This window comes from Paralichthys olivaceus, chromosome 10, assembly GCF_024713975.1.
Source record: "Paralichthys olivaceus isolate ysfri-2021 chromosome 10, ASM2471397v2, whole genome shotgun sequence".
NCBI lineage: Eukaryota > Metazoa > Chordata > Actinopteri > Pleuronectiformes > Paralichthyidae > Paralichthys > Paralichthys olivaceus.
The window spans coordinates 12052555-12075814 of record NC_091102.1 but is presented as its reverse complement, the minus strand read 5'-3'; the positions used below and the strand labels follow the sequence as shown (position 1 = coordinate 12075814).

Below are 23260 nucleotides of genomic sequence, written 5' to 3'. Positions count from 1 at the left end.
GTAAAGTGGAGACTGAAGAATGATGCCCGTAACAGACAGACAGACAGACAGACAGAGCCCTCAGGTGAACACCAAAATAGTAGAGGTGTGGCTGATGAAACTCACAGACTTGGCAATGAACTGCTACAGTAAGAGCGCACAAGTGGAAAGTTCATTGACGTCTTAAATAAACAGCTTCATTGCAAACAGTGTATTTGACACTGCATGTTGCTCTGCCGAGATGAATGTGTCATGGGAGGTATAAGGATTGTTATTCCACTTGTCTAAACTGCCTTCTCACAAGCTTGGATTCCAGGAATCGGTGGATGCTTGATCAATATCTTAGTTTCCCTGTTTGAATCATTTACAGGAAACGTCAGTAAGGAACCACAGTAGTGAATTCTGAAATCCACCATTAGCCTGGTGGTGTAAGCTGATTAGTCAACAAGTGCATAGCACCTGCTTGTGTTATGAGGTTGCATAAATAAGTAAACACCGACAACTGGATGAGTGGGGAAAATTGCATGAAACTTAATGATTTTCGAAACTGTGTTGCCATCAAGCTTCTCAAAAAGCTGACATTCTGGGGGTTTTCTACCTGGTATCCATGTGTGTTGAGTGCAGTATATACTCATGAGTCCCATCCTGTAAGAGCCACGATGCTTTCTGCAGCAAAATAAAGCACTGCCAAGCTTTCTCTCTGGGGTTTTTACATTGCATTCCTGACCTTCAGACTCAGGATGGTAGTAAAAGAAAATGATTTGGTACACTGTTCCAGTAGAATCAGCTTCAAGGTCAGTTTGGTTGTCTTTATTTATCCAAAGTATAAATATAAAGCTTTTTTGAAAGTATGGTTTCTGTATTAGATAAAATCCTTTATAATAATACATGTTTTATATTGTAAATCATTTTTGCTACATCTCAAAACATTTCTCATTTATTACTTGTTGTGGACATGGATTTTCCTCTGGCTCATTCTGACAGTTTACATTATTACATTGTTTTCCCTGTTGAAGCTTTAACTCAACCAATTTCTTTTATAAACCATATTGAACCGTATCAGAATCATGAAAACACTGGGTCTGAGGGAAGGAAAAATTAAATACAATGCCTCTTACACTGCAGATAAACATGATGTTTTTTCATACACTGGCAGTTAAACAAGTGTGTATGAAAACTATATAATTCATGAATTACCTCTGCCAGAAAGGTGTGTTTACACAAAATTCCATAAAAACATAATTTAAAACACATTTAGGGGACTGACATTTATTAATGTCTAATTTGGTGTAGATCCAAATAAAAATCTGGATCTAGTGAATTAAAATGTGTTTTTTAGGGCTTGGTAGAGCTATGTGCTATGACTGCAATTCAAAGTCAAAATGTCTTAAATCATACAGTATACAACCACTTTTCAAATATTGCTGGAAGAGTCCTATGTATTTAGCCAGTGCCTATAATTCAACTTTGACAGCCTGTCACAGTTTAATTTGTCCCACCACAGTCTCATAATGAAACCATTTCTCTAACACTTATAATAATACAAAAAAATCTTTATTGCAGTGTTTTGCGCATTAGCAGTGCACGTTCCCCTCCACCGGCAGCAATCTAATTCTGCGGGAAACACTGATTTAGCCTTGTGCACACAGTGCATATTAGTGTGCGGCACTACATTGCCATTACACATTAGTGCTTTGTTAAATAATTCTCAGAGTTTTAACAACTCTGTCCAAGAATAGCACTTTGTTGTTAAAAAGCTTCACTTCCTTCAACCCCACTGTGACTAGTACAATAAAAGTACTAAAACACATATGCCCATGTAAGTGCTTGTTTTGTGCTACTGAAGGTCTGTGCATGATTGAATTGACTCTATGTAGATTCATGATGTCAGTACATGAGCTCATACCAAAGCTATTTGTTCCATCTGTAACCACCTTGTGATTCTCTTCAACAGGTGATGTTCACAGTCACAGCAGCCAAAGAAGATTCCCACTGGATGGAACCCCCCAGCCCCAGGGGCCTGGCAGCACTCTCCCTAATGATGACATTTTCAGGCTAAGTCTCGCCAAGGGAGTGTCCATGTCTCTCCCCTCATCGCCTCTGCTGCCACGACAGTCCTACATGATGCCCCTACGTCCCAGCAAGAGATCGCCAGGTACAAAATCGGTTAAATGTGCTGCTAATTCTTTTGTGCACCATTTCATTTGTCTCCATGAGAAACCTGTAAAGTGAGGACTCCTGTCTATGTTCAGGTGCTTCTGTACGACTCTTGAGCATCTCACATCCCTCCAGGAATGACAGTTGCTCTGAGCAGCTTTTATCTCAGTCCTCTCTGAAACATGTCGAACTATTCTGAATAATTGCTCCTTTCAAAGAAATAATAGTCACAGGGAAGATGGGCGGAGAAGACAGGAGGATGATGTAACAACGTTAGATGGACCATTCTGGATCCCACTGGTTACACTGTGGGCTCAGTCTGCTGACAGAGATTTGTTTTTGCCACTTCATCCCCATATTTGATCACCTTGTGTTGAAGTATAGCTCCCTACAACTGTGCCGCGTGTTTACACTTTACTGGCTCGTAATGGGCGAGTGTTTACACTGGATTTAATTGTGAGTCTCTCCTGGGCTGTGCTTTTCAGCAGCTGTGGAGTTCAACCTGAGTCTTTGTGTTCTGGAAGACTTAGCAAAGAGGAGAGAAATCTTTTAAGTGGTCAGTGTGGCCCCACTCACATGTGGCACTCATCTGCGGGCTATCTAGCCTTTGTTGAGAGTGCTTACAGCTTTGATCTGTTTAGTGTAAAGATGAGTTGATGTGAGGGGGGATGGTACGGTTTGAGCCTTGCTCGGACTTGTCTTTCATGTTCACATTTGTTGAAAAAAAAAAAAATCCTCATTTAGCATTTCAACCCCAGATTTAAGAATTGAGTTTAAGGTTTTTGAAAAACACAGATGCAGTTTATGTTTGCAAAAAGGTAAATTAGCTCAGCCCTCATTCAGAACAAAACTCTATACAACCACCTTAAGTGGTATAAGATTTTAGGTTTTTATTCCTCCAAAGAGGCCGCTGAGGAAATGTATATTTTACAGACACGAAGGGACTGACAGAGAAGGGGAGAGAGGAGGCTCGGTTTGTGAAGGTGAAAAGGGCCCTGGGGACTGGGGAAGATGGAACTCTCATTAAAGGCATATTCCCTCATGACATGCTCTGAAGAATGAGAAAAAAAATGGACTGACAAGATAGGATACTACGTAGGACGACCGGGGAGTGAAAGTTGGGGGAGGGTCCGGAGGCTCTCCTCCACTGTCCTCAGAGGTAACTGTGAAAACCCGCCGGGGGAGAGTTCACACCTCCAGTTAATAAACACATACTGCAGAAAATGTCTCAGCTCCGTGATGAAAACAGCGTCGGTCGTGCCCTCTCTTTCTCGGTCCTGTTGAGCAGTGAGAGACAACATCGCATTCAACTCAATTTAAGACTTGGCGCTTGGTGAAATTACTTTTTTTCCTATGCCAAAAATGGATATAATTGAGATGACCCTGTGACTTATTACCATTATGTAGATGTTCAGTTACAAAAATAATTGTCAGTGAGTGGTTCAGCATGGTTTTTTAGAAGGAAACCTGAGCATATATGTACATCTAACTCACTTATTCTTACACATATACCAGTGTTATGAACAGGCAAGTTTGCTCTTATTCTTGGATAAGGAATTCATGTTAGGTGTAATCTAACAATCTTAAAGTGCTATTATGATCTCTGCTGCTGATTGTTAGAGCTTTAAGGTGTTCTGGCTCAGTAAAGATTTGCCTGCAGATGTTTGCGATCATGCACACAGATGTGGAGACTGTGGACCTTCCAGCACAGGAAACATGTTTTGGAAATGTACGCTTGATAAAAAGATACAGGACCCACCCTAACGAAAACACTTCTACAAGCAGTTTATCTGTATTTACCACATCTAATAAAAAGTGCACTGAAGGACAAAACATTTTTGGTGACTTAAATTTTTTATGAATAATATTCCAAACACAGGGATTAAACCTCTTCATCACTTTGATGGGTTCCTGTATGAGATCAGTGTAGATCCAGAGAGAAAAACATGAGGGGGTGGGGTGTGACACAGTGAGCCCTGTAGCTGTGGGAAACTGAGAGATGCACAATGGAGCATTAGCCAGATAATTCAGTGTATTATTTTATCATTAATTTAGCTCAGTATCAAACACTTTATCATGTATTTGAAAAGAGTGATCAGTTATTAGCTGATGCAGTGCTTTTAGAATGTGTTTGGGGTAACCATATCTGTAGTTGTTATTTTATGTCACTGGTGATATTGCTTGAAGTTTGAGAATCATGCTCATTTATATACTTTGACCTCGAAGGGACATATCTTAAAATCGGCTCCATCAACCAGGCCTGGTACCTAGTGAAGTTATTTACTCGTGTCAGACTCCCCTACAGCCGCCACTGATGTCTTTTTAGGGGAAGTGGTTTCACAGATTCAAAAAGCATTTTGTGGCTTGGTTTCGTTTCCCGACACATTGGATAATCTATCACAGTTAAGAAGGCCCCAACTTAGTGGTTGTTCTTTTTCATGAAAAAACTTCACAAAGGACAACAGAGAAACACTGAGTTAATTAGGAGTGTGACGGATGCCTGAGCCGCAAAGCTCTGGTGGTGTTGACTGCCACAGCTTTGATCAGCTAAGCCCAGAGCTTAACCATGAAACACAGCACCCGGACATGTGTTGAACAGCACCTTGGTTTTACAGTCCTAATAGTTTACAGGACCTCTAAAGGCACAAAGGAAGGGACATTTACTGCAGGAATGTCGCCTGAGTGGACCCATCCTGCACCAAACCAGCACAGGTCGGAGATCAGCTATTTAAAAAACCAGAGGGCCCTCAATATGAAGTGGGTAGAGTGTAGTTGATGACACAGTAATTGTGGTTTCCAGCTCTCTTTAAGCCATTAGAGCTGATAGAACTTAATGGTCCCAGTCTCCAGGGTATCTCCATCTCCACAGTGACCTCCACTGGTTGCAATATGTTACTGTGGGTTTAGAAGCAATATGTTCTCCTGCATCTGTAAATACGGCCAATTTAACACAACTGTTGACTATTTAAATAAGCTCATCTCTCCTTCATTTATACTTTAATGCAACTACACTGCATCCCTGAAACATAAGCCCTGCACCAGGCTGCAGCAGTTAAATATAACATATTTGTAAAAAAGGATTCAAACAAGGAGGCTAGATGATGGTAGATGATGGTAGAGAGGGGATTCTAATGTTTCTGGATGTACAGTACATGTATGACCTCTCTGTAGTTGCTTTGTCTCTACGTCAGCATAATAAAACAGCTCTTCATATTAATTTATTGCTGCCATCAGTAGTGTATCATTTTAATTGGTATGTATGCAATTAGACCACAGGGGAAGTGCTCTCTGGTGGTTGTGTGTTAAAATGAGTTAAGTGATTTTTTTTTTTTTTTGCTTTGATGGGAGCTTTGGCTTTATGTGGTGCAGAGGATGATTCACTAAGTGAGCAACCAAACAAACATGTAAATCATCACCAGAGATTTTTTTCTGTTATTCAGGCAGGGGGGCAACTCTGGTGATAATCTTTGTTTGGGCAAAAATGTATAACTTATACTACTACTTCTTTATATTACATTTATATTTTATACGTGCTTAATCTATATTAGCGTGGCCCTGAAACGCCGTACCCTACGCAGTACCCCCTGGGACTATGCTGGAGTCTGATGTGCTACTCTCTAGATATGTAACTACACTTCATGATGACGCAGACTGCAACAACAGTTTGGCCCACACGGCAGCATGTCTCATCCATATCTCTCAGTAGACAGACATGCACACAAAACTCAATCTCCTGCTGCCCCAATCAGTTCAATGCAACTCCAACATGATGTGCTCAGTGTCCACCAACCACCAACAAGAGAATTTTGGTTGTGTAATGACAGAGTGACACAGACACACAACTGCCTAGGCCACCTGTGTAGGCTGCAGTGTTGGCTCTTCATCTATGCTATGCAGAAATAAAATCCAGGCTTTAGACCCAGGAAGATAGCCTGAAAATAATCTCTTCAACTCCTAAGGACCCTGCAGCTTCTTGCTTTCCATATTTAGCTCTCTCTCCCTCTCTCACTCTCTCTCTCTGTGTGTGTGTGTGTGTGTGTGTGTGCACGTGTGCGTGTGCGCGCGTGCGTGTGTGTGCGCTAAAGCCGATCAGGCGGCGGTGTTCACCCACAGTTGTCTGACCCTATGACCTCGTTGTAGCTCATCTCCTCTTTATCTCTGTTTTGTACCTGCAACTTAGGTGTTGCCTCTGAGCACATTGAAGGATATGCATGAGCTGTGCTTAGCGCTTTAAAACACTTTATAGTCTTTGCAGTGTGTTGTTGTTGTTGTGGTGATGAAGCACCATATCCATTTAGTAAAATGTCTGTGAGATGGGTTTGAATGGAGGCTTCTGATAGCATTGGAGGATGTTAGCACAATAGACCACATAAAATTGGACAGAAAGTCAGTTAGTAAAACAGATGAGGAGGTCTTAATGGATTCCTGTTTTTTCATTAAGCCTCATAGTTTCAAAGCATAAATACTTGGCCAATGCGGCTCAAGGTCAGTGTTTGCATTAACTAAAACCATCTTTACAAACAGAAATGAACATCATGTGATCCAAGACGATTTTTACTGATAACTAACTAATTTGTCACGATCAGCCTAAAATTTTTCCTGACAAATAATGTCAGAGGAGACATGTGCTCAGTGTTCAACCACCAGCATTCTTCATCTTCTCTTATATTGCCAGGTGAGTGTGGTTTATTTTGTAATTCTGTCAAGTGGATAGAAACTGTCTTCAAAGTGTGTTGTGGCTCCTTTGAGGTGAACTCTCCTGAAGTCACCTCTGGGGAACTGACAGCAACCAGACAGCCCTGGGGGAATATTAATGCCTCTCTGAGAGCTGAGCTGTAAAAGACCTTGTGATGCTGCACGGACTCTTTGAAAGCTTCCTCTGATGGGCACCCACTGAAAAGTACTATCCAGCTCTCCACTTCACTGCACTTCACTACACTCCAGCTTTGACTCCTTATCAAATGCAGTCCCCCCTTTTTTCTTCTGCAGTGGTATCCCAGTTCCCTCGCTGCATCAGAGACCAATACTGAATAAACTGTGATTATATATCCTCAGTGTGTCAGATGACTCAGGATACACTTATATGATAATAGTGTATCAAACCATATTTATATGGTGAAGTATAAGGGCTACTTAAAAGGGAAAGAAATCAGATATTTCAAGAAAAACTCTTCAAATTGGGGGTTTCGTAGTTTCTCGAGAAACAGTGAGATTGTTAATCAAGATTTTGGATCCAGAAAAAGTGGAATTCAGGCACGGGTTCTCGATTATTTCTTTTTTTAATATTATCTTACTATTATGTCTTTTTTCATTAAATTATGACTAATGCTAATAATATTACTTTCTTCTCAAATACGCATTTATTCTCGTAATATTAGGAGTTTTTTCTTGTGATATTATGACTCAATTATGACTTTATTCTCAAAATATTATGACATTATTCTCGAAAAGTCACTCCCTTAAATATGGCTCATAATCTGTTGTTCCTCTATATGGTTAAAGGGAAGAATGAATTTTGGCTCACTTGATATAATTGTTTTTTACAATGTGTGACCATGTCCACAGTGGAGACTGACACATAATTCATACCCCACTGTGAAACAGCATGTGTGAGATTAGTTATGACTATTAAACATGGTGATGAAAAAAAAAGACAACTAGCCTCTCATTGTGGTTCAGTGCAGAAACTACATTAACCAGAGACGATAATGGCAGCACTGTATATGTCAGGCTGTGAATAGGAAATGAATTGTAAATTAGCATTCACAAGTTAAGGTCATAATGAACCATGGCTCTAATCTCACTACTGTATGTCACAGCTGTAATGGTGAAAAATGTTAAACACTTGGCACATAATGCTCTTCATAGGAAATTCACTGAATACACTGGTTTGTTATACAGCGCTTAGAATATCATTTCTTTTCTGGAATAAATTATTTTCATGCCTCCATGCCAGCAACAGTCAAGGCCAGAGGCGTTATGGTTTCGGATTGTCCATCTGTCCCTGCTTTACTCATGGATGTGATATCCACGTCTAGGAACATCTAGGAACGCCTTGAGGGAATTTTCTCTAAATTTGGCACAAATGTTCACTTGGACTCAAGAATGAACAGATTTGGTGGTCAAGGTCACTGTGATGTGATGTGTTTGGCCACAACCCAAGAATTCGTACACACAGATGTCTAAATGGATAAAAGAATCAAGTGACACCATTTTATATCCAAAAGGTGAAAAACATTAGTCTTTGTTGTCACCCTTCAAATCACCTTGTGGTTACTGTATAGAAGCAAGTGAAGCATCATTGTATGTAAAGATGGAGGACTTGACTGTTACCTAAAAGTGAAACTAAAGCATCATGATCACAACCTGGTGGCTGGGTGCAGTAAAGGTCATAAATCCCACCTTCTCCATGTTAGTGGATGGGACATGGACCAAACTAAAAAGTGGAAGTCAAAGAAAGTTTTCTCAAAGATGATTTTTTATCATTTAAGGTAGTTTTTATTACTCTGATGTATGTCTAAGCGCTTTTAAAATGTATTTGATGCTATTAAAACAGGCTGAAACATCATGATTGACAGCGGACTTACTAGCGATTGGTTGTGGGTGTGTTTCTACGAGACCTTGCTCCAGCAGCTCCATCCCCTGATTGCTACTGTGCAGACTCTGACACTAAATGTGTAAAATGGCAGCGTTCGTATGCCAGATATTTTGGCTTCACTTCTGTATAGCGAAGGGCAGTAGTCCATCTTTCTCCATGATGTGAACACACACAGGGAATTTGACTCATCCATTATAGTTACACATTAATACAGAACAAAAACAACAAAGTTAAATCAATGTATTTCATGATATCTCCTTTACATCTCAAAATGCACTTAATATTTGTTTAAGTCTACACAACATGTGTTATGCGAGCTGGATAGAGATGGCTGTAAACCATGACTCACTGACTGACTGGCTATTACCATGAGGCGGTAGTTCCACATCACTTCTGAGTTGAAGAATGACATTTTGGGACATAAAGAGGGCTGTTGTAGTGCTGCTTTCACTCCCCTTTCACAGCACAAAGAGGACACACTGTCTTGTTGTTAAGTTGAAATGTGAAGAGTGTCAAGAGTCTATCTCGAAGAATGCTGGGAAAACTCCTTGATCACGTCGTAGCCATGGACAATCCTCTCTTTCATTGGAATTTACTGGACATAACAAGTTGTTGGTCATAGTTATTCGATTGTTTGGTATAGGCTTGTGTGTACTGATTAATTGCATGTCGCCCGTGGATTCCTGAGTCTTACACTTAATGTCGGTGTGAAAAACGTCCTTGGCCATCACAACTTCTCTCGCTGCTTTACCCTTGATGTTGTCTCTCTGTTTTTCTTCCTTCACCCATCTCCCCTGTATTACCTTTCAATACGTATTTTATTTGTTAGATATTCACATGTTGCAGTAAGCACTTGTCCAACCCTTTTATTTTACTTGTTTATCTGTTTATTTAATAGTATAAAATAGTATAAAATACCAGATGTAAATTTGCAGGAGTTGGCAAGAATGCTTATTTACATTAGTTATTTGGTAATGTAAATAAGCAAGAAAATACATATATATATATATATATATATATAGACACCAGTATACAAATACACAAATAAAAAACAAGGACAAAACACCCTGCACTTGAGCTGTTTTATGTTCAATTTATGATTTTGGAGTTACTGGCACATGGTGCAAAAGAAAATATCCTCCATGTCCCCCAAGGAAGTAGTAAACTGTCTAACTAGAGAAAACTGATATTGAGCTTTTGAAGACAATGAGACATATTTTTTTCAAATAAAACAATCCAATACCACTGGCTATTTTTCTTTTTCTGAATCATTCATCAGTTATGCTCACAGTTTGGTGATATTTCCTCAGATTCTCCCCTCTCTGTATCTGAATCTGCTTCTGTCATGGTTGCTGAGAGTTGCTGATGATTTTGTTGGGCTGGGCAATATGTGGGCTAAAAATATTTATATATATACATAGAATTATATTGATATACATGTATATTAAACCTTTTGTATTGCTATAATTGCAATAATTATTGATTTTGTTTTATTACCCAGCCCTGTCATAAATAAAAGTGGGTTAAATTAGTTAAATTCTGCATTCTGCATCCAACTTGTGATATGAGTGAGAGCTCATCTCTGCATTGTCCTTCAAGGGTCACAGGCCTGACACTTCCGTGTCTGCGACCTTTTCATGCTTGTTATAGACTGCACTTATCACTTATTCGTCAGCAGCTCTGTCGAGAAAGGTCTGGGCCATAATGGCACCCTGTTAAATCTGGAGATGAGATTTTTAATGGAAAAGTAACTCCTCTGTGCTTTGTTGGATCCTCAGACATCACAGCCGTTCTGCCCCCTCCCCTTATTATCAACTTCTGTAAGATGTGGCCTAAAATTACTCCTCTGATAGCCGGCCACATGTTTGTTATTTCGTGTGTGGATCCTGTGTTCCTCGTGGCACTCTGTGTAAACTGAATCTGAACTTAAGCATATGGTTTAGATTACTCAAACTATGCCTGCTAATGTCTATGGATGAAATACATTCAAGAGGACATAATAGGCGGGTCGCTCTTTGGTCCGAGATATTTACCTGAACTAAGTGTGTCTCACACACAGCCCCCTCTGTCTCTGTAGTCCCACTTTAATTGGAGCCGTGTGACTCCTGGGTAATAGACTGTGCCTGACCATGCACAGCTGAATGGAGGTTTTCAGGACAGACTCTCTGGCTTTCTCTGCATTAAAGCAGGCTGGCTTGGATTGCTGATGTAGGTGTTATCTCTGGATCAGTCCCCTTCACTCTCAGAACTACCTACTACACTAATCAAACACTGTAACATCTCAAGTGTTTGAAATCCACCTTAGATTAGAGTGGTTTTGAACGCACTGTCATCACAACATGCTACTGCCTTCAGTTCCTCTGACAGACTCTTACATTCGGCTTTGGGCATTTACTTTGATATGCCTGTGGACTTCTGCTAGCAAGCAATAGAAGAGAGTTATGTTTGAAGAGGCAGAATATTTTCTCTGCAGCTCCTCGCTATGCATTTCAAGTTGCATATCCATAGATGGCACTGTGCAGCAAGCAAACTTCAAGTCTCATGCATGGTTTATTACAGTGTCACCTCCCAGAGCCTTTCCTCTCACATTCCTGATGCTGTAACTCCCCTATCCCCCCCCCAACGACCACTCCTGTCAATAACCCAATAATATGTGGCTGAGATCGCAGCTGTGGTTTTAAGGAATTGTTCAATCTGATTCGAAGGAATTTTTTTTTTTTTTTTTTGAGGTCAGAGTGACTAATACTGGATGTGGTAATAGGAAACGACTATCTCTGCTCTCCCATCCAATCTTTATGTTATGACTGGGGTTACACACACAGTCATCTGATAACAGGAGTCTGGAGGAGGAGGAGGTTTGGATGAGGTTACAGTAGATCAAGGCTGGAGTAGCATGGAGGAGTGTTGCCAAGGGAGGCAGTGCTGTTGCCACTCTCAATGGATTTATGGATGTAATTACATTCACCTCTTTTCACATTACTTTCTGCATCTTTAGTTTTATCCTTGAGCGTGGACTCTGGAATGTATTTGCTTTTTACACAGGGTGGAAGTAGAGTGCTTGAAACTTGCACAGTTAAGTTGCTCAGGAGATGTTTTTGTCATGGTTTAGTATTTAGTCTAGTGTCTTTGCTGGATCTCCTGTAAGTATAAACAATTAAATTGCTGCTCTTATAAAAAAAAAGTGAGCTCTTTCCCATCACCTAAATAAATAACCCCACTTTTTGTCCCATTGAGGCAAATTAAAGGGCTGTTTTTACAGGACAAGGGGCAAATCTTGTCACACACTCAAATTACGTAAAGGATCCGTGTCTCTACTGGGGCGACTGTGTCAGTGATTTATTGTAAAGTTCGGCACCGTGAGCAAGCATTCTGCACGGAGCTGTGGGATTTTCTAATTCTGTCACGGTGCGAGCAGAGGGAATGGAGCAGCCGGCTAACCTCAGCTCCTCGCTAAAGACAAAGACAGTCTACAGAGAACTCCACCACTGTCCCAGATACATCATCTGACTCGCACCAGGATGCCTGGACCTTAATCTATCCGTGTGTGTCCTCGCAGCAATGACAGGGTATTATTTCACCGGACCGCTCTCAGATAAACATGCAGAAAAGCTCCTTTTTGCTGTGTGTTTCAGTGTTTTTTTAAAGTTCACTAAGAGGCTAATTGTTGTGGTTTCCTGCTGTAGTTTACATTCCCAGAGCTGCCGAGCTGAGATTTTACTGGGAGTCTGTAACCATGCAGACAATATTCTGGGTTGTCAGACAGACCAGAGCTGCTACCAGCGCAGGGAGCTGTCTGAGAAAGTGTGTGTGCGTTAGTGTTTTTTTTATGTTTGTGTGTTAGTTTTATGTGAGCTACGGAGTGCAACCAAGCCCGTCCAACTAAGACACCACCGCCTCTCATCTCTTGTCCCATCTGGAACGCGTTAATCCAGCGAGAACTCTGACTCGCTCTCTCTCTGGGTCTCTAACTGTCTCGTCGTTTTGTTTCTTTCCCTCTCTGCCTGTCTGACACTCTCCCTCTCTCTCTCTCTCCCCCTCTCTCGCTCTCTCACTCCCTCGCTCCCGTTCCCCCCTGCATCTTTCGGTTCATGCTGGCAGGTCCAAGCAGGAAACCCAAATATGTGGAGAGTCCTCGCGTTCCCTCTGATGCCATCGTGTCAGCACTGAGGAAGGTGGCCGATAACAAGGAGTCCTCGCACAATGGTGAGTTTTGCCTTTTTGTATCTGTCAGCTTGTGCTTTTTGTAGACACTGCAAAAATATTGTGTCTCGAGATTAAATATGTTTATGTAGGAGACCACAATGGTGCCTTTTATATGTCATCTGTCTTCATAGCTGCATGTTTGTTGTGTGTTAGAGCATGAGTAAGAATATCATAAGAATAGCATAAATGACTGCATGAGTGTTCATTTAACGATCCAGGCTTCTGAGCACTGGTTCTTGTCCTTTATACGAAGAAACAGTTGAGTTGTGTTTATTTGAAAGTGTGTGTTTAGATTACAGAAGAGTCAGTTTTCCTCTGTGTGGAGACACTTTGTCGCACCAAAGCTCAAAATTAGTTTTCCATGCGAATGTAATGAGGACAAGCTCTTTAACTGCTCGCTAACTTAGCACTTATATATATGTGTGCTAATGTGCTTTTTGTGTTACTCCTGCCTATTCTCTCGTGTGATGGGGATTGTGTGTTGTTGCCCTAAATGCTATGTTTTGATTTCTGGAAGAGAGAGATGTCTCAAATTCCTGCTATAGGCTGAAGCGGGGTTATAGGATGTGATATTTTCAGCAGCACAGACAGTGTTCCCTCTCATTGTACATATGCAGTAACCCAGCACAGCCCAGTCACTGTTGATGTTACACACCAAGGCACGAGGGTGTGTCCAACATTCAGCTGGCACGGAGAAGTGTTTCGGCTTAGAGAGAGAGGGCTACCGGCAGATAGTGGACGCCAGATAAATGTTGTCTCGTGACAGCTGGTGTGCTGCCGACTGTTAGCGAGATAGTGTAATGACACACCTGGTTTGGATTTCTCACAGTTTGCTTATGGGCAGAATCTTTGCATGTTGGGCAAATAATGATTACAAATTCTTTGTGTTTACGTTCAGATCCACTGCAGTTTGCACAAACACCCTTCTCCCTGTTCTGCCTAGTATTCCTCCTGCTCTGCCCTCGTCTGTAGACCTGAGATGCCCCTCGAATCTCACTTACATAAACATACACATTCACATGCCTGTGCTGTCATAGAATGAATCACTCCTAAGCTTTTCCTTCCTACCTCTCTTTGCTTCCCAACACAGTAAAGAAAAATATGCTTAATGTGAGTGAACATAATGAAAAAAAAAAACAACGGTGTCTTGTTGTTTTGTTCTTAAACTTGTGTTCTCAGGGCTGCCTCTTCTCTAATTTCAGTCTCGGCTAAAATTCCTCTAGGCGATATAACAGACCGAGCTATCTCACATGTATGTGACAGATCTACCGACCAACACTCGGGAGAATCTTTTCACTGCAACAAAATGTAGACAATCACCAAACAACTTAAGCCAGTGTCGGTTCTAGGATTTTTCTAAATCAGAGGCCATAAAGGGACCGCAATTTACACAGAGGGGCCAATTACATGTCCAACATCCATGCACAATTCCTGATTCAGTGAGGTGCACATTTAAGTCGTTCCTTTGTACTGTTAGCTCTTTGAGCAAAGCCTCACATCATTGAATATTGTTTCAAAATTGTTCCTTGTTCAAGCAAATTGTGAACTTTTAAAATGCTCAGAAAATATATCATATTTATTATGAGTAATGTTTGTCAGTGACTTGTAAATTGTAAAAAGAAAAAGACAGGACTGACAGTACAGGGGCTCTACAGGGGCCAATCAGATTTCTGCCAGTGCCCCCCTGGATCTGCCCCTGACTTCAGTCTCAAATACAGGGAATGATTCTCAGCTATATTGAATTTTGCTTCCTGTGTTGTTCCTCTGGTCTTCTCCCAATGAGGCAGAGAGCAATTACAGATTTGGTCAGTTTATGGCAAATGAGAAATGACACTGCAGAACAGTCATACTCAGCCTTATAAGGGACATGTTTATGGCTCATAACTGTTGAAATACGAGCTCTCTCCTAAAAAGTCTCTCTCCTTGTGCAGCACCAGGTGACCGAGACATTTCAGTCTGATTCCAGTATTGTAAATTGACTCATATTTCTCAGGACTGAAGAAATTGCCTGTTTTTATAGTGCGTGCGTGCGTGCGTGCGTGTGTGTGCACACGCTGTGTTTTACCTGATGTGTGCAGTTAATCAATAAATATAAGCAGATAAGTCAGGCAAAGTTTTCCACCTCCTCCTTCTCACAGCTGTGTTGAGCAGGTGAAAAAGGTTTACTGCTGAGAATTTAAAAACGAACCAACTTACCCAACTCATTATATACAATAAGGCACTGTATAAATTCTGGATTAATGATGGCCAATTGTAGTCGTCAGCTGTAGGATGAGCTGCCATGTAGCTGAAAGATATTTGAGCTCAACCTTGCATGCTTTGCCCCTCTTTTTCTCTCACCTGAGCAAATTCTTACATTTAATGTTTGATGTAATATGGTGTCTGAAGCTACATCCATACTGCTATGTTTTCATTTTCTAACTAAAACAATCTCTGTCTGTACAAGCATTTTGGCTCCTGATCAGTTTTAATCCCCCAGCATGTGACCAGTCACGTACTCTGGGAATGGAGGTGTAAACAGGAAGCGATTGGTTATTAATCGCAGAGAAAGGCTACAAACTAGAAGCGGCAATGATGAAAAGTAACAGAGGAATTTCTTTTCTTGGCTTTAAGCAAAGACAACAGCGTCAGTAACCCTTGTAATTTATTATCCATGTTGCATTCTACACTGGTAGTTGAGGCTAATGCTGGTTGTTTTCTTCTGGAATGGGGTCATGTGACAGGAGCCTGACAAATCAGAGAGGGCTATATGTCGTGAACAAAAACACCCAGCGTGCGGTTATCAGTGTCTACGTCATCTGAACATCTCAGTCTTTGCCTGTTTCAAACGAAACGTTGTAGTATTGCTGTACACTGAGTTTGTCGAAGGCTTTTTAAACCTCGACTGGATTAATTTGCATTACTTGTGCATCACACATTCCATGTGACAAGGACATAGTCATTGTGTTTTGTCGATGAAGAGAGCAGCTTTCAGCCCATTGTTGCCTATTTCAGAGAGGGCAAACAATGCTTGCTTCTTTTTCTAACTGCTGAGACAGGACTAGATGGTACATTTGACATTGCAGCTTTTGTAACAAGGTCAGCTTCAGCATGGAATGTTGATACCGTGCCGGAAGAATGCAAGTCGGAAAATCCATTGGAAGAACTGGAGAGCTGTGCGACATTTAGGCCAGACATCAAATGAGTTGTGAAGGGGCTTTTTGTTTTGGTAGTGCTGAACGTTGCCTGTCTTGAATAAAAAATAAATAAAAAATCTTACTACACATGTACAGCAGGAGCCATTTTTAGTCATATTTAAGATTTTTCCCACACATTGTGTTTTTTTGTCTTTATTTCTACGGGCTACTCTCAGATATGATTAATGCTTGCATCTGGACTTTGAATGTATTCATTTGCTCTTCTTTTGGGTTGGATGGTCTGCGTTCCATCGCTCTGTGTTGTGGACGACCAGGAATGACTGTAGGCTAAGAAAAGGATTTGACCTACACTAGAGTCACTTCACATAGCATCGCAGTTGAGGAGGGACAGAGTTTCTTGTTGCACATGTGTAAATGCAATGTGTATTTTTATTTTGTCCTCAAGCACACTGATGTTTGTTTATGTGTATGCCTGTGCGTCCGTGTGTGTGTTTGCGACAGACAGTCAACAGTGTTAAAATTGTTTCAGCTGTGGTCCCAAGGCTCTGTCTCTGTCAATCAAGACTGAACCTCAAGTCCTGTCCTCTCCCACAATTATGCCTCTCTTCTACACCTCCCACCATGTTACTACCCCATTGAGACACAAGCTCAAACATCCAGCACCTGTTTCTCCATATACTGACTATCTTGTAAATGCTGAAACTACTATCTTATATGGCGATGTAGCATTTCCACTCAGTGTATTTCCACCACTGAACACATCTGGTTGTGGTAATCCAACCACTCATTGTCAGTTTCCCGTACAATGTCTGTTACTCATTTGTTAACAGCATTAGGAGATTGTGTCATTCACTGTGCTGTTTTGTCTTTGGCAGAATACAGGCCCAGCCATACAGAAGTGTGTGTGTGTGTGCGTGCTGTATGTGGCTCTGTGTGAGCTGGCTGAATGTGATCTGATCTTTTTCTGAATTCCTGATTGAAAACATCTAATCAGAGAAAAGTAATCTGATGCACAATCTCTCAGCCGCAGCTGGGGTCCTGACAGGTTGCATGCAATGAATATTTTTGCATGAATAAAACCATGGCGACTCTAGTAACACTTTTGAATCGGCCATTCATAAGATGATACAAACATTGAGTTATTCATTTTGTCTTTGTTTGACACTTTAGAGAGCTCAACAGTGTGTTTCCAGAAGTAAAAATCGAGATTTTGATTATCTCTATATTATGAGACTATGTTATGCTCCTGTCGAAGTCACTAGACTGTATAATACCAACTGCATTTTAAGAAAAACGTCTTTTATTTGCAATGTCAAGGAGATGTACTTCACTACCTATAATCCTCAGGTACAATAGTGATGTCTCTGATTGGTTGAGCCAATTACCATGGAAATGTTTACCACAACTCCAAAAACGCATGTCGGCTATTATCAGGTCATTCAGCGTTACATTACGTTTACCGCAGCACAAACTAGATTTCCCCAGAGCTTTTTTAGAGTGGAAGAAAAAACATCAAATGTTTTATGGTCATGATTCATCTCATAGCTGCTCATTCTGAGTCCAGACTTAAAACTCTTTCATAAGGATTTGCTGAAACGTTGGTGGAGAAAATTAACTGTAAATTTACTTTCGGATGTAGAGCTGCTCTAAAGAAGCTGGTCGCTATTATGCTCTATTGAGAAATGGAGACAGAGGGGTGAATAAGGAATCAACCAGGTAGGTCACTTCTGCATAAAAGATTTTATTTAGGACCAATTGTGAAGTCTCAAGCCCATTTGTATAATCAAGGCTGATTGTTACCAGTCTATAGAACGCGTGAAGGTATTTCGTCAGCCTTCTTTAACTTTTTCCCCCAAGGGAAAACAGTAACTTTGTGGAAGCTGAGCTGAATGAGCTGTACCTTTTTTATTTTTTGGCCCCAACAGAGAGGTTGTTGATTACTTGTTTTAATCAACAGCTGCATGATGAAATTCATGTTGCCATTCTTCTTTACTTAATGAAGAGGCTTCATTAATATGTGCTGCTCATTCCTAGAAGACCCTTACGGCACAGTCACTGTATGTCCCTCAGGGCTGAGTCACTGCTGCAAAGAGTCTTCAGTCCTCTTGGTCAAACAGTTAATGAAATGCCACGCCTGTTTACCATTAGAGCAACAATAATAAGCGCTACAGTGTGGTGTCAAATTGAGATGTCAGTCAAACTATGATTATTATCACTTTACCATCCCCACCTCCCAAACCTCATTTTACTTGGAGATTCTGTGTAGGGGATTCGGTCTAACCTCAGTATGCCGCAATGTCTCATTGGACGCCCCCATCTGCGCTCTCCAGTGAAGGAGATTTGCGGTTCTAACTTGGAATGTGCGCTAGGCACTCTGCGTGCTTCAGGGGAGCACGTCACCTGGTACCTCTGGACTTTAAAACGGTGAGGCAGGATGCATGTTCTCATTGAGGGTTCATTAAACAGGCTCCACTGTTGTGGTAATGAAACTCCAGCTGCTAATGAGCTCCGGCTGGATTGTTTTCTCAGTGGGGAGAGAGCCGAGACAACTCTGTGAAGCCAGTCTGTTCAGGGTGCCCCACCTCTTCCAACTCCATCCTTCTCCCGCTCCTCCTCCTTCCGCCTTCATTTCTCTATCGCTGACTGCTCCACACGGCTGTTATTTCACAGCTGCTCATAAACTTCCTCAGGCGGCAGATAACAACGTTGTTTTGTTTTTTGCTTCCATTTGCTGTACAGTTACTGGAATAACAAAGTGGTTCCAGCTTAATCCCTGTTTTTTACATATCATCCAGGAGGGTTTTTAAACTTATCAGATACTTTGTAGTGCAGGCAGGCAGCAAATTTGCATCAGGTAGACATTTTAATTTATATCCACCTTCCCTCCGGATAAATACAATCATTCTATCTTGAGTAGTGACAAACCTGCTGTTGGCCCTCTGCCACAGTTTCATCATGCACACAGCAGAATCATAAATAATGTTAGTTATGACATTATTAAACCGATTCATAAAGTTTTGACTGTGGTGTACGAGGGGAGAGCCATTGTTGCTTTGACAAACAAAGTCCTGAGGTCATTTGAGGTCCATAGGAATGGGACCATAGACTGTTCATAAAAATGGACCTACAGTAGATATGTTTCAAAAAGAAGTCTGTTTTTATATGTCTATGAGTTTAATCTCTACTTTCAAGTCTTCTTCAATACAGCACAATTTTCATTTTTTTAAATTATGGTCCCATTTGGAGTAAAATAGTCTAATAAATAGAATGGAAGCACCCATAGGAGAAACTGGTCCCACAGTTGACCATTTAGTTGTACTAGACAATTGCCCTGTTCTATCGTTGACATTGTTTTAAAGAACCAGGGATGAATTGGAGTCTCGCAAAAAATAAATAAAGAACTGCTTGTTTGAGTCACATTTCAATATACAAAAATGTGAATTATCACTTCATCAATAAATTATTGTCAACAATTAGATAATTTTCTGTATTTTATTACATAATACCCAAAGCAAGTACAACTGCAGTTTAAAGAGTAACTGCATGTTGTTTATTCAGTTTTGAAAAAGCATTGTTGTAATGTTTTCATTTATGTTTTCCCTCACCGCACAGAAAAAACTGAAGAGTGTCACGTGTCACAGGGTGTGATTCTACATAATTTATACTGTCCGTGGATCCATTATGTTTGCAACCGTGGAGCCAAAACCCAATCGTATAAAAAACAACCTGTCACTGTCAGTGATCATAAATGTGTGACGTGTAAGGTGCCCTATTTAAAGACCATCTACTAAAAGTTGATGAGGCCTGCAATGTGTTGCTGTGTACTTTTCATATCTGTCCATGGTTTCATTTAACAACGTAATGCTCATTATATATCTTAATTATAGATATACATCTCAGTTATATGGCACATTGACGTTACACAAAAGTGATTTAGATTATAATAAAAAAATATTTTTCATATTTTATTTCTGGAATTAATGACAGAAAATCCAGTAAAGATGTCAAAGTAAGGTTATGCTGAAGAACATTGAACACTCACATTTCGCACATTGTCAAAGTAACAAGTATGATACAGACTCCTGCTCCTCGTTTATAAGATGTGTGCATGTTGTGGTAGGTGAGAAGTTATAATTTTATGTGATTATATTGTTGTGTGGAGTCATAAAGCACACACACACACACACACACACAAACACGCACACATTTTAATTTCTCTGGCTAGTCAGGCTGAAAATGACTGTGTTGTGTCACAAAAGTGAATGGCAATCCCAATTTGTTCATACAGTTCTGAGGAGAGGTCCTATAAGGAAACAACTGTGTGAGTGGGCCGTAGACTTTCTATAAAAACGGACGACATGTTGCCCCTTCCTCCCACTAACTGAAAAAATAATAAATAAGAGAAGCCATGTTTGAGGAAAATGTATTTCATGTATATTTTGACTTATTAGTTTGACAAATGTCCTGTCCACAAACATGGAGTCAGAGTAAACTTTTCAGTCATATGTACAGGAAATAGATGGGATTGACATGCATTTGTCTCAGTCCACCGGTGTAAACATACAAATACACAAGCTACACAAACGTTAAGAGCTAAAGAGAAGAACACATAAGAACAACACAAGCAAAGATACTGAAGAGGAGGTGGAATTAATGACCCAGACTGTAGCCAGCCACCAGGGGCGAATGAGGTGCTTTTGCTTAACTTTAGGGGAGCTGCCATTGTCGTCTATCTTCATTCACATTCTTGTTGGACTGTGGGATGATGGGTGATATAATCCAGTGAATTGTCATTCAGGCCTCAGCTTTGTCTTTGAACTGGTCTCATCTTAAGCATTCACAAGACTGGAATGACATTCCCTACAGAGCATTGATTTTCAATGAATGTTCTCTTATGCTGCACAATATTTGCAATGAAGAAAGGGTGGTGACAGTGTAGCAGCCAGTATGTATAAGGTTAGCATTCAATATCTGTTTCTGCAAAGACTAAAGCTTCAGTTTATTCAGCATGAAACCTTTTGGCCTGTTGGATTATTGCTGTTTCCTTTCAGGCCTAAAGAATATCATGTCAGTTTCTCCAAAAAATGAAATGCAAGTGTTTTTCCAAGAGTAAAAGCAGTGCCAACACAAAAGCATAATTACATCAGAAAGGAGTGGGCAGACGTAAATATTCTGCACAGCCTCAACTTAGAGATATGTGCTCTGTCTGACATCACTCACAATACAAGTGTCTTCTATTACACATTTTGTTCTTGGCTGAGGGACGAAGGACCATGCCCAACATGTGCCATGCTTACTTCTGTGTTGTACAGAAGACTTTGCTAAATTGCTGGCGTGGCGTATTCTTCCTCTGCTACATTTCTCTTGTGCAGAAGGCAACAGCTGGGGGCATGTTAATCATGACCAGCTTTTCATTTAAAAGAAAATTCAAAAAGGGTAATTAATTTAGCGGTGGATCAGTTTGTAATATTGCCCTCACTGCCGCTACTGTTGATGTCGTATACTGTCCTTAGCAGATCGATCTTCACTGGTACTGTAATATACTGTGTCCGTCATCCAGAGAAGTGTTTATATTATTTAGCCTCACTGATAGAAATGGGGTGGATTAAATTATAGAAACACCCAACAACATGATACAGTTCAACAGCAACACGACCTGCAGCCTCCAGAAGGACCATGACGTTGAGTCAACCCCTCTTAAGTGGTTTGAACACATCGACGAGATCTAATCACTAAGTTGTTTTCTTTCTGACTGAAGAGACTCTCTTTGGTGAAGCTTGAGAAGTCAAATGTAACTCAAATGCCTTGTTTTGACAAGTCAGGAGGAAAGATTTCTGAGTTAGGCTTAATTGAGATTAAAGAAGTCAGGATCGAGTGTGTCAAAGATGAATATTGGGGATTCTGAAATGATTGTTTTTTAGAAGTAAAAAATGGAGTAAAAGAGATGATAGTTCCAAATATGTGATGTAAACATTGCACTTTCGAAACATTTCAGTTACTATTTGCTTCCGGCTTAAGTAGAACCAAAGAAATACAATCAAACTATCTACCATATTGAATAAAATTTTGCATAAAATCACATTGAATCAAAGATGTGAATCACATCAGCCTCAGTGATGGACATACAAATCCCTAGTATGCGTGTGTGTCTGTGTGTGCTTGGCAGATTGTTTTTGACTCAGATGAGGTTTGGCAGTACACTGTGCCATCAGACCTTATTTGTATTTAATCAGATTTACTGCCAACATTATTAATAACTGTGGAAGAAAGGGGCTAAAGGGGAAAACGAGGAGACGGAGGAAAAGGTGCTGACAGAGAGTTGGATAAAAAGCTTCTGTAAGATGCTCTCTCTTTCTCTCTCTCTCTGTCCATCCGTCTGTCATTCAGATTCTCTGTCTTGATTAATTTACCACATCTGCATTTCAGATACTTGGGTGACAAAAACACTCTTTCTCAGTTTCTGCAAAGTTGTTTTATCTGTCTCCAGTATGGGTTGTTGTTGTTGGTGGTGGTTAGTTAGTATATGCAAAAAGATAAAACAACACCTCATCAGAAAAAAAGATTGCATGTGGTCTCTGCCTTGTTGATGGCACCACCAACCTTGAAATTGCAGCCTATGCCGGTATTAAGGTGTGAAAGTAAAGACTGCAGATGGTCTGAGCTGTGCTGGGAAAAAGCTTCTGTCCACTCATTGATATTCAGAGGCTCCATGAGTGAGAGCTGTAAACAACCCGAAAGCTCTAGAATTGGCACTCAAGGCATGTTGCAGGGCACACACAGAAACACACACAAAAACACGTTGGTTGACATAATGCAGTCCCTAGCCCCTTACCCTAACTTAACCTTACTCCAATTAACCCTTTAACAACCCCCTGAAGTTGTGAGAACCAACCTCACAATGATGGTTTCAAACCAACACTTGAGAAAGATGTGCGCACAAAAACACACACACACACACACACACACACACACACACACACACCCTCTGCTTTCTAAACAATGCTACACATTCACATGCACTTGGACTCTTATAGAACACATGCACACACACTATAGCCCCCACCACACACACACACCCTCTCTCTCTCTCTCTCTCTCTCTCTCTCTCTCCCCCCCCTGCTCTTCTCTGCTCCCCCTCTCCAGGTCTGCACTACATCAGCAGCAGCTGGGGAGTGCAGCAAAGCAT

General features: G+C 40.8%; 1 protein-coding gene across 2 annotated transcripts in view; it reads left to right on the top strand.

Moving 5' to 3' along the window:
* The window catches only part of tanc1b (tetratricopeptide repeat, ankyrin repeat and coiled-coil containing 1b), a 102424-nt gene that overhangs the window by 30454 nt on the left and 48710 nt on the right, over positions 1–23260 (top strand). For both annotated transcript variants that reach the window (XM_069533238.1, XM_069533237.1), the window contains exons 3-4: positions 1934–2134; positions 12833–12937. In XM_069533238.1, coding sequence (XP_069389339.1) covers positions 1934–2134; positions 12833–12937 — 306 coding nt within the window. The remainder of the gene's footprint in view (positions 1–1933; positions 2135–12832; positions 12938–23260) is intronic.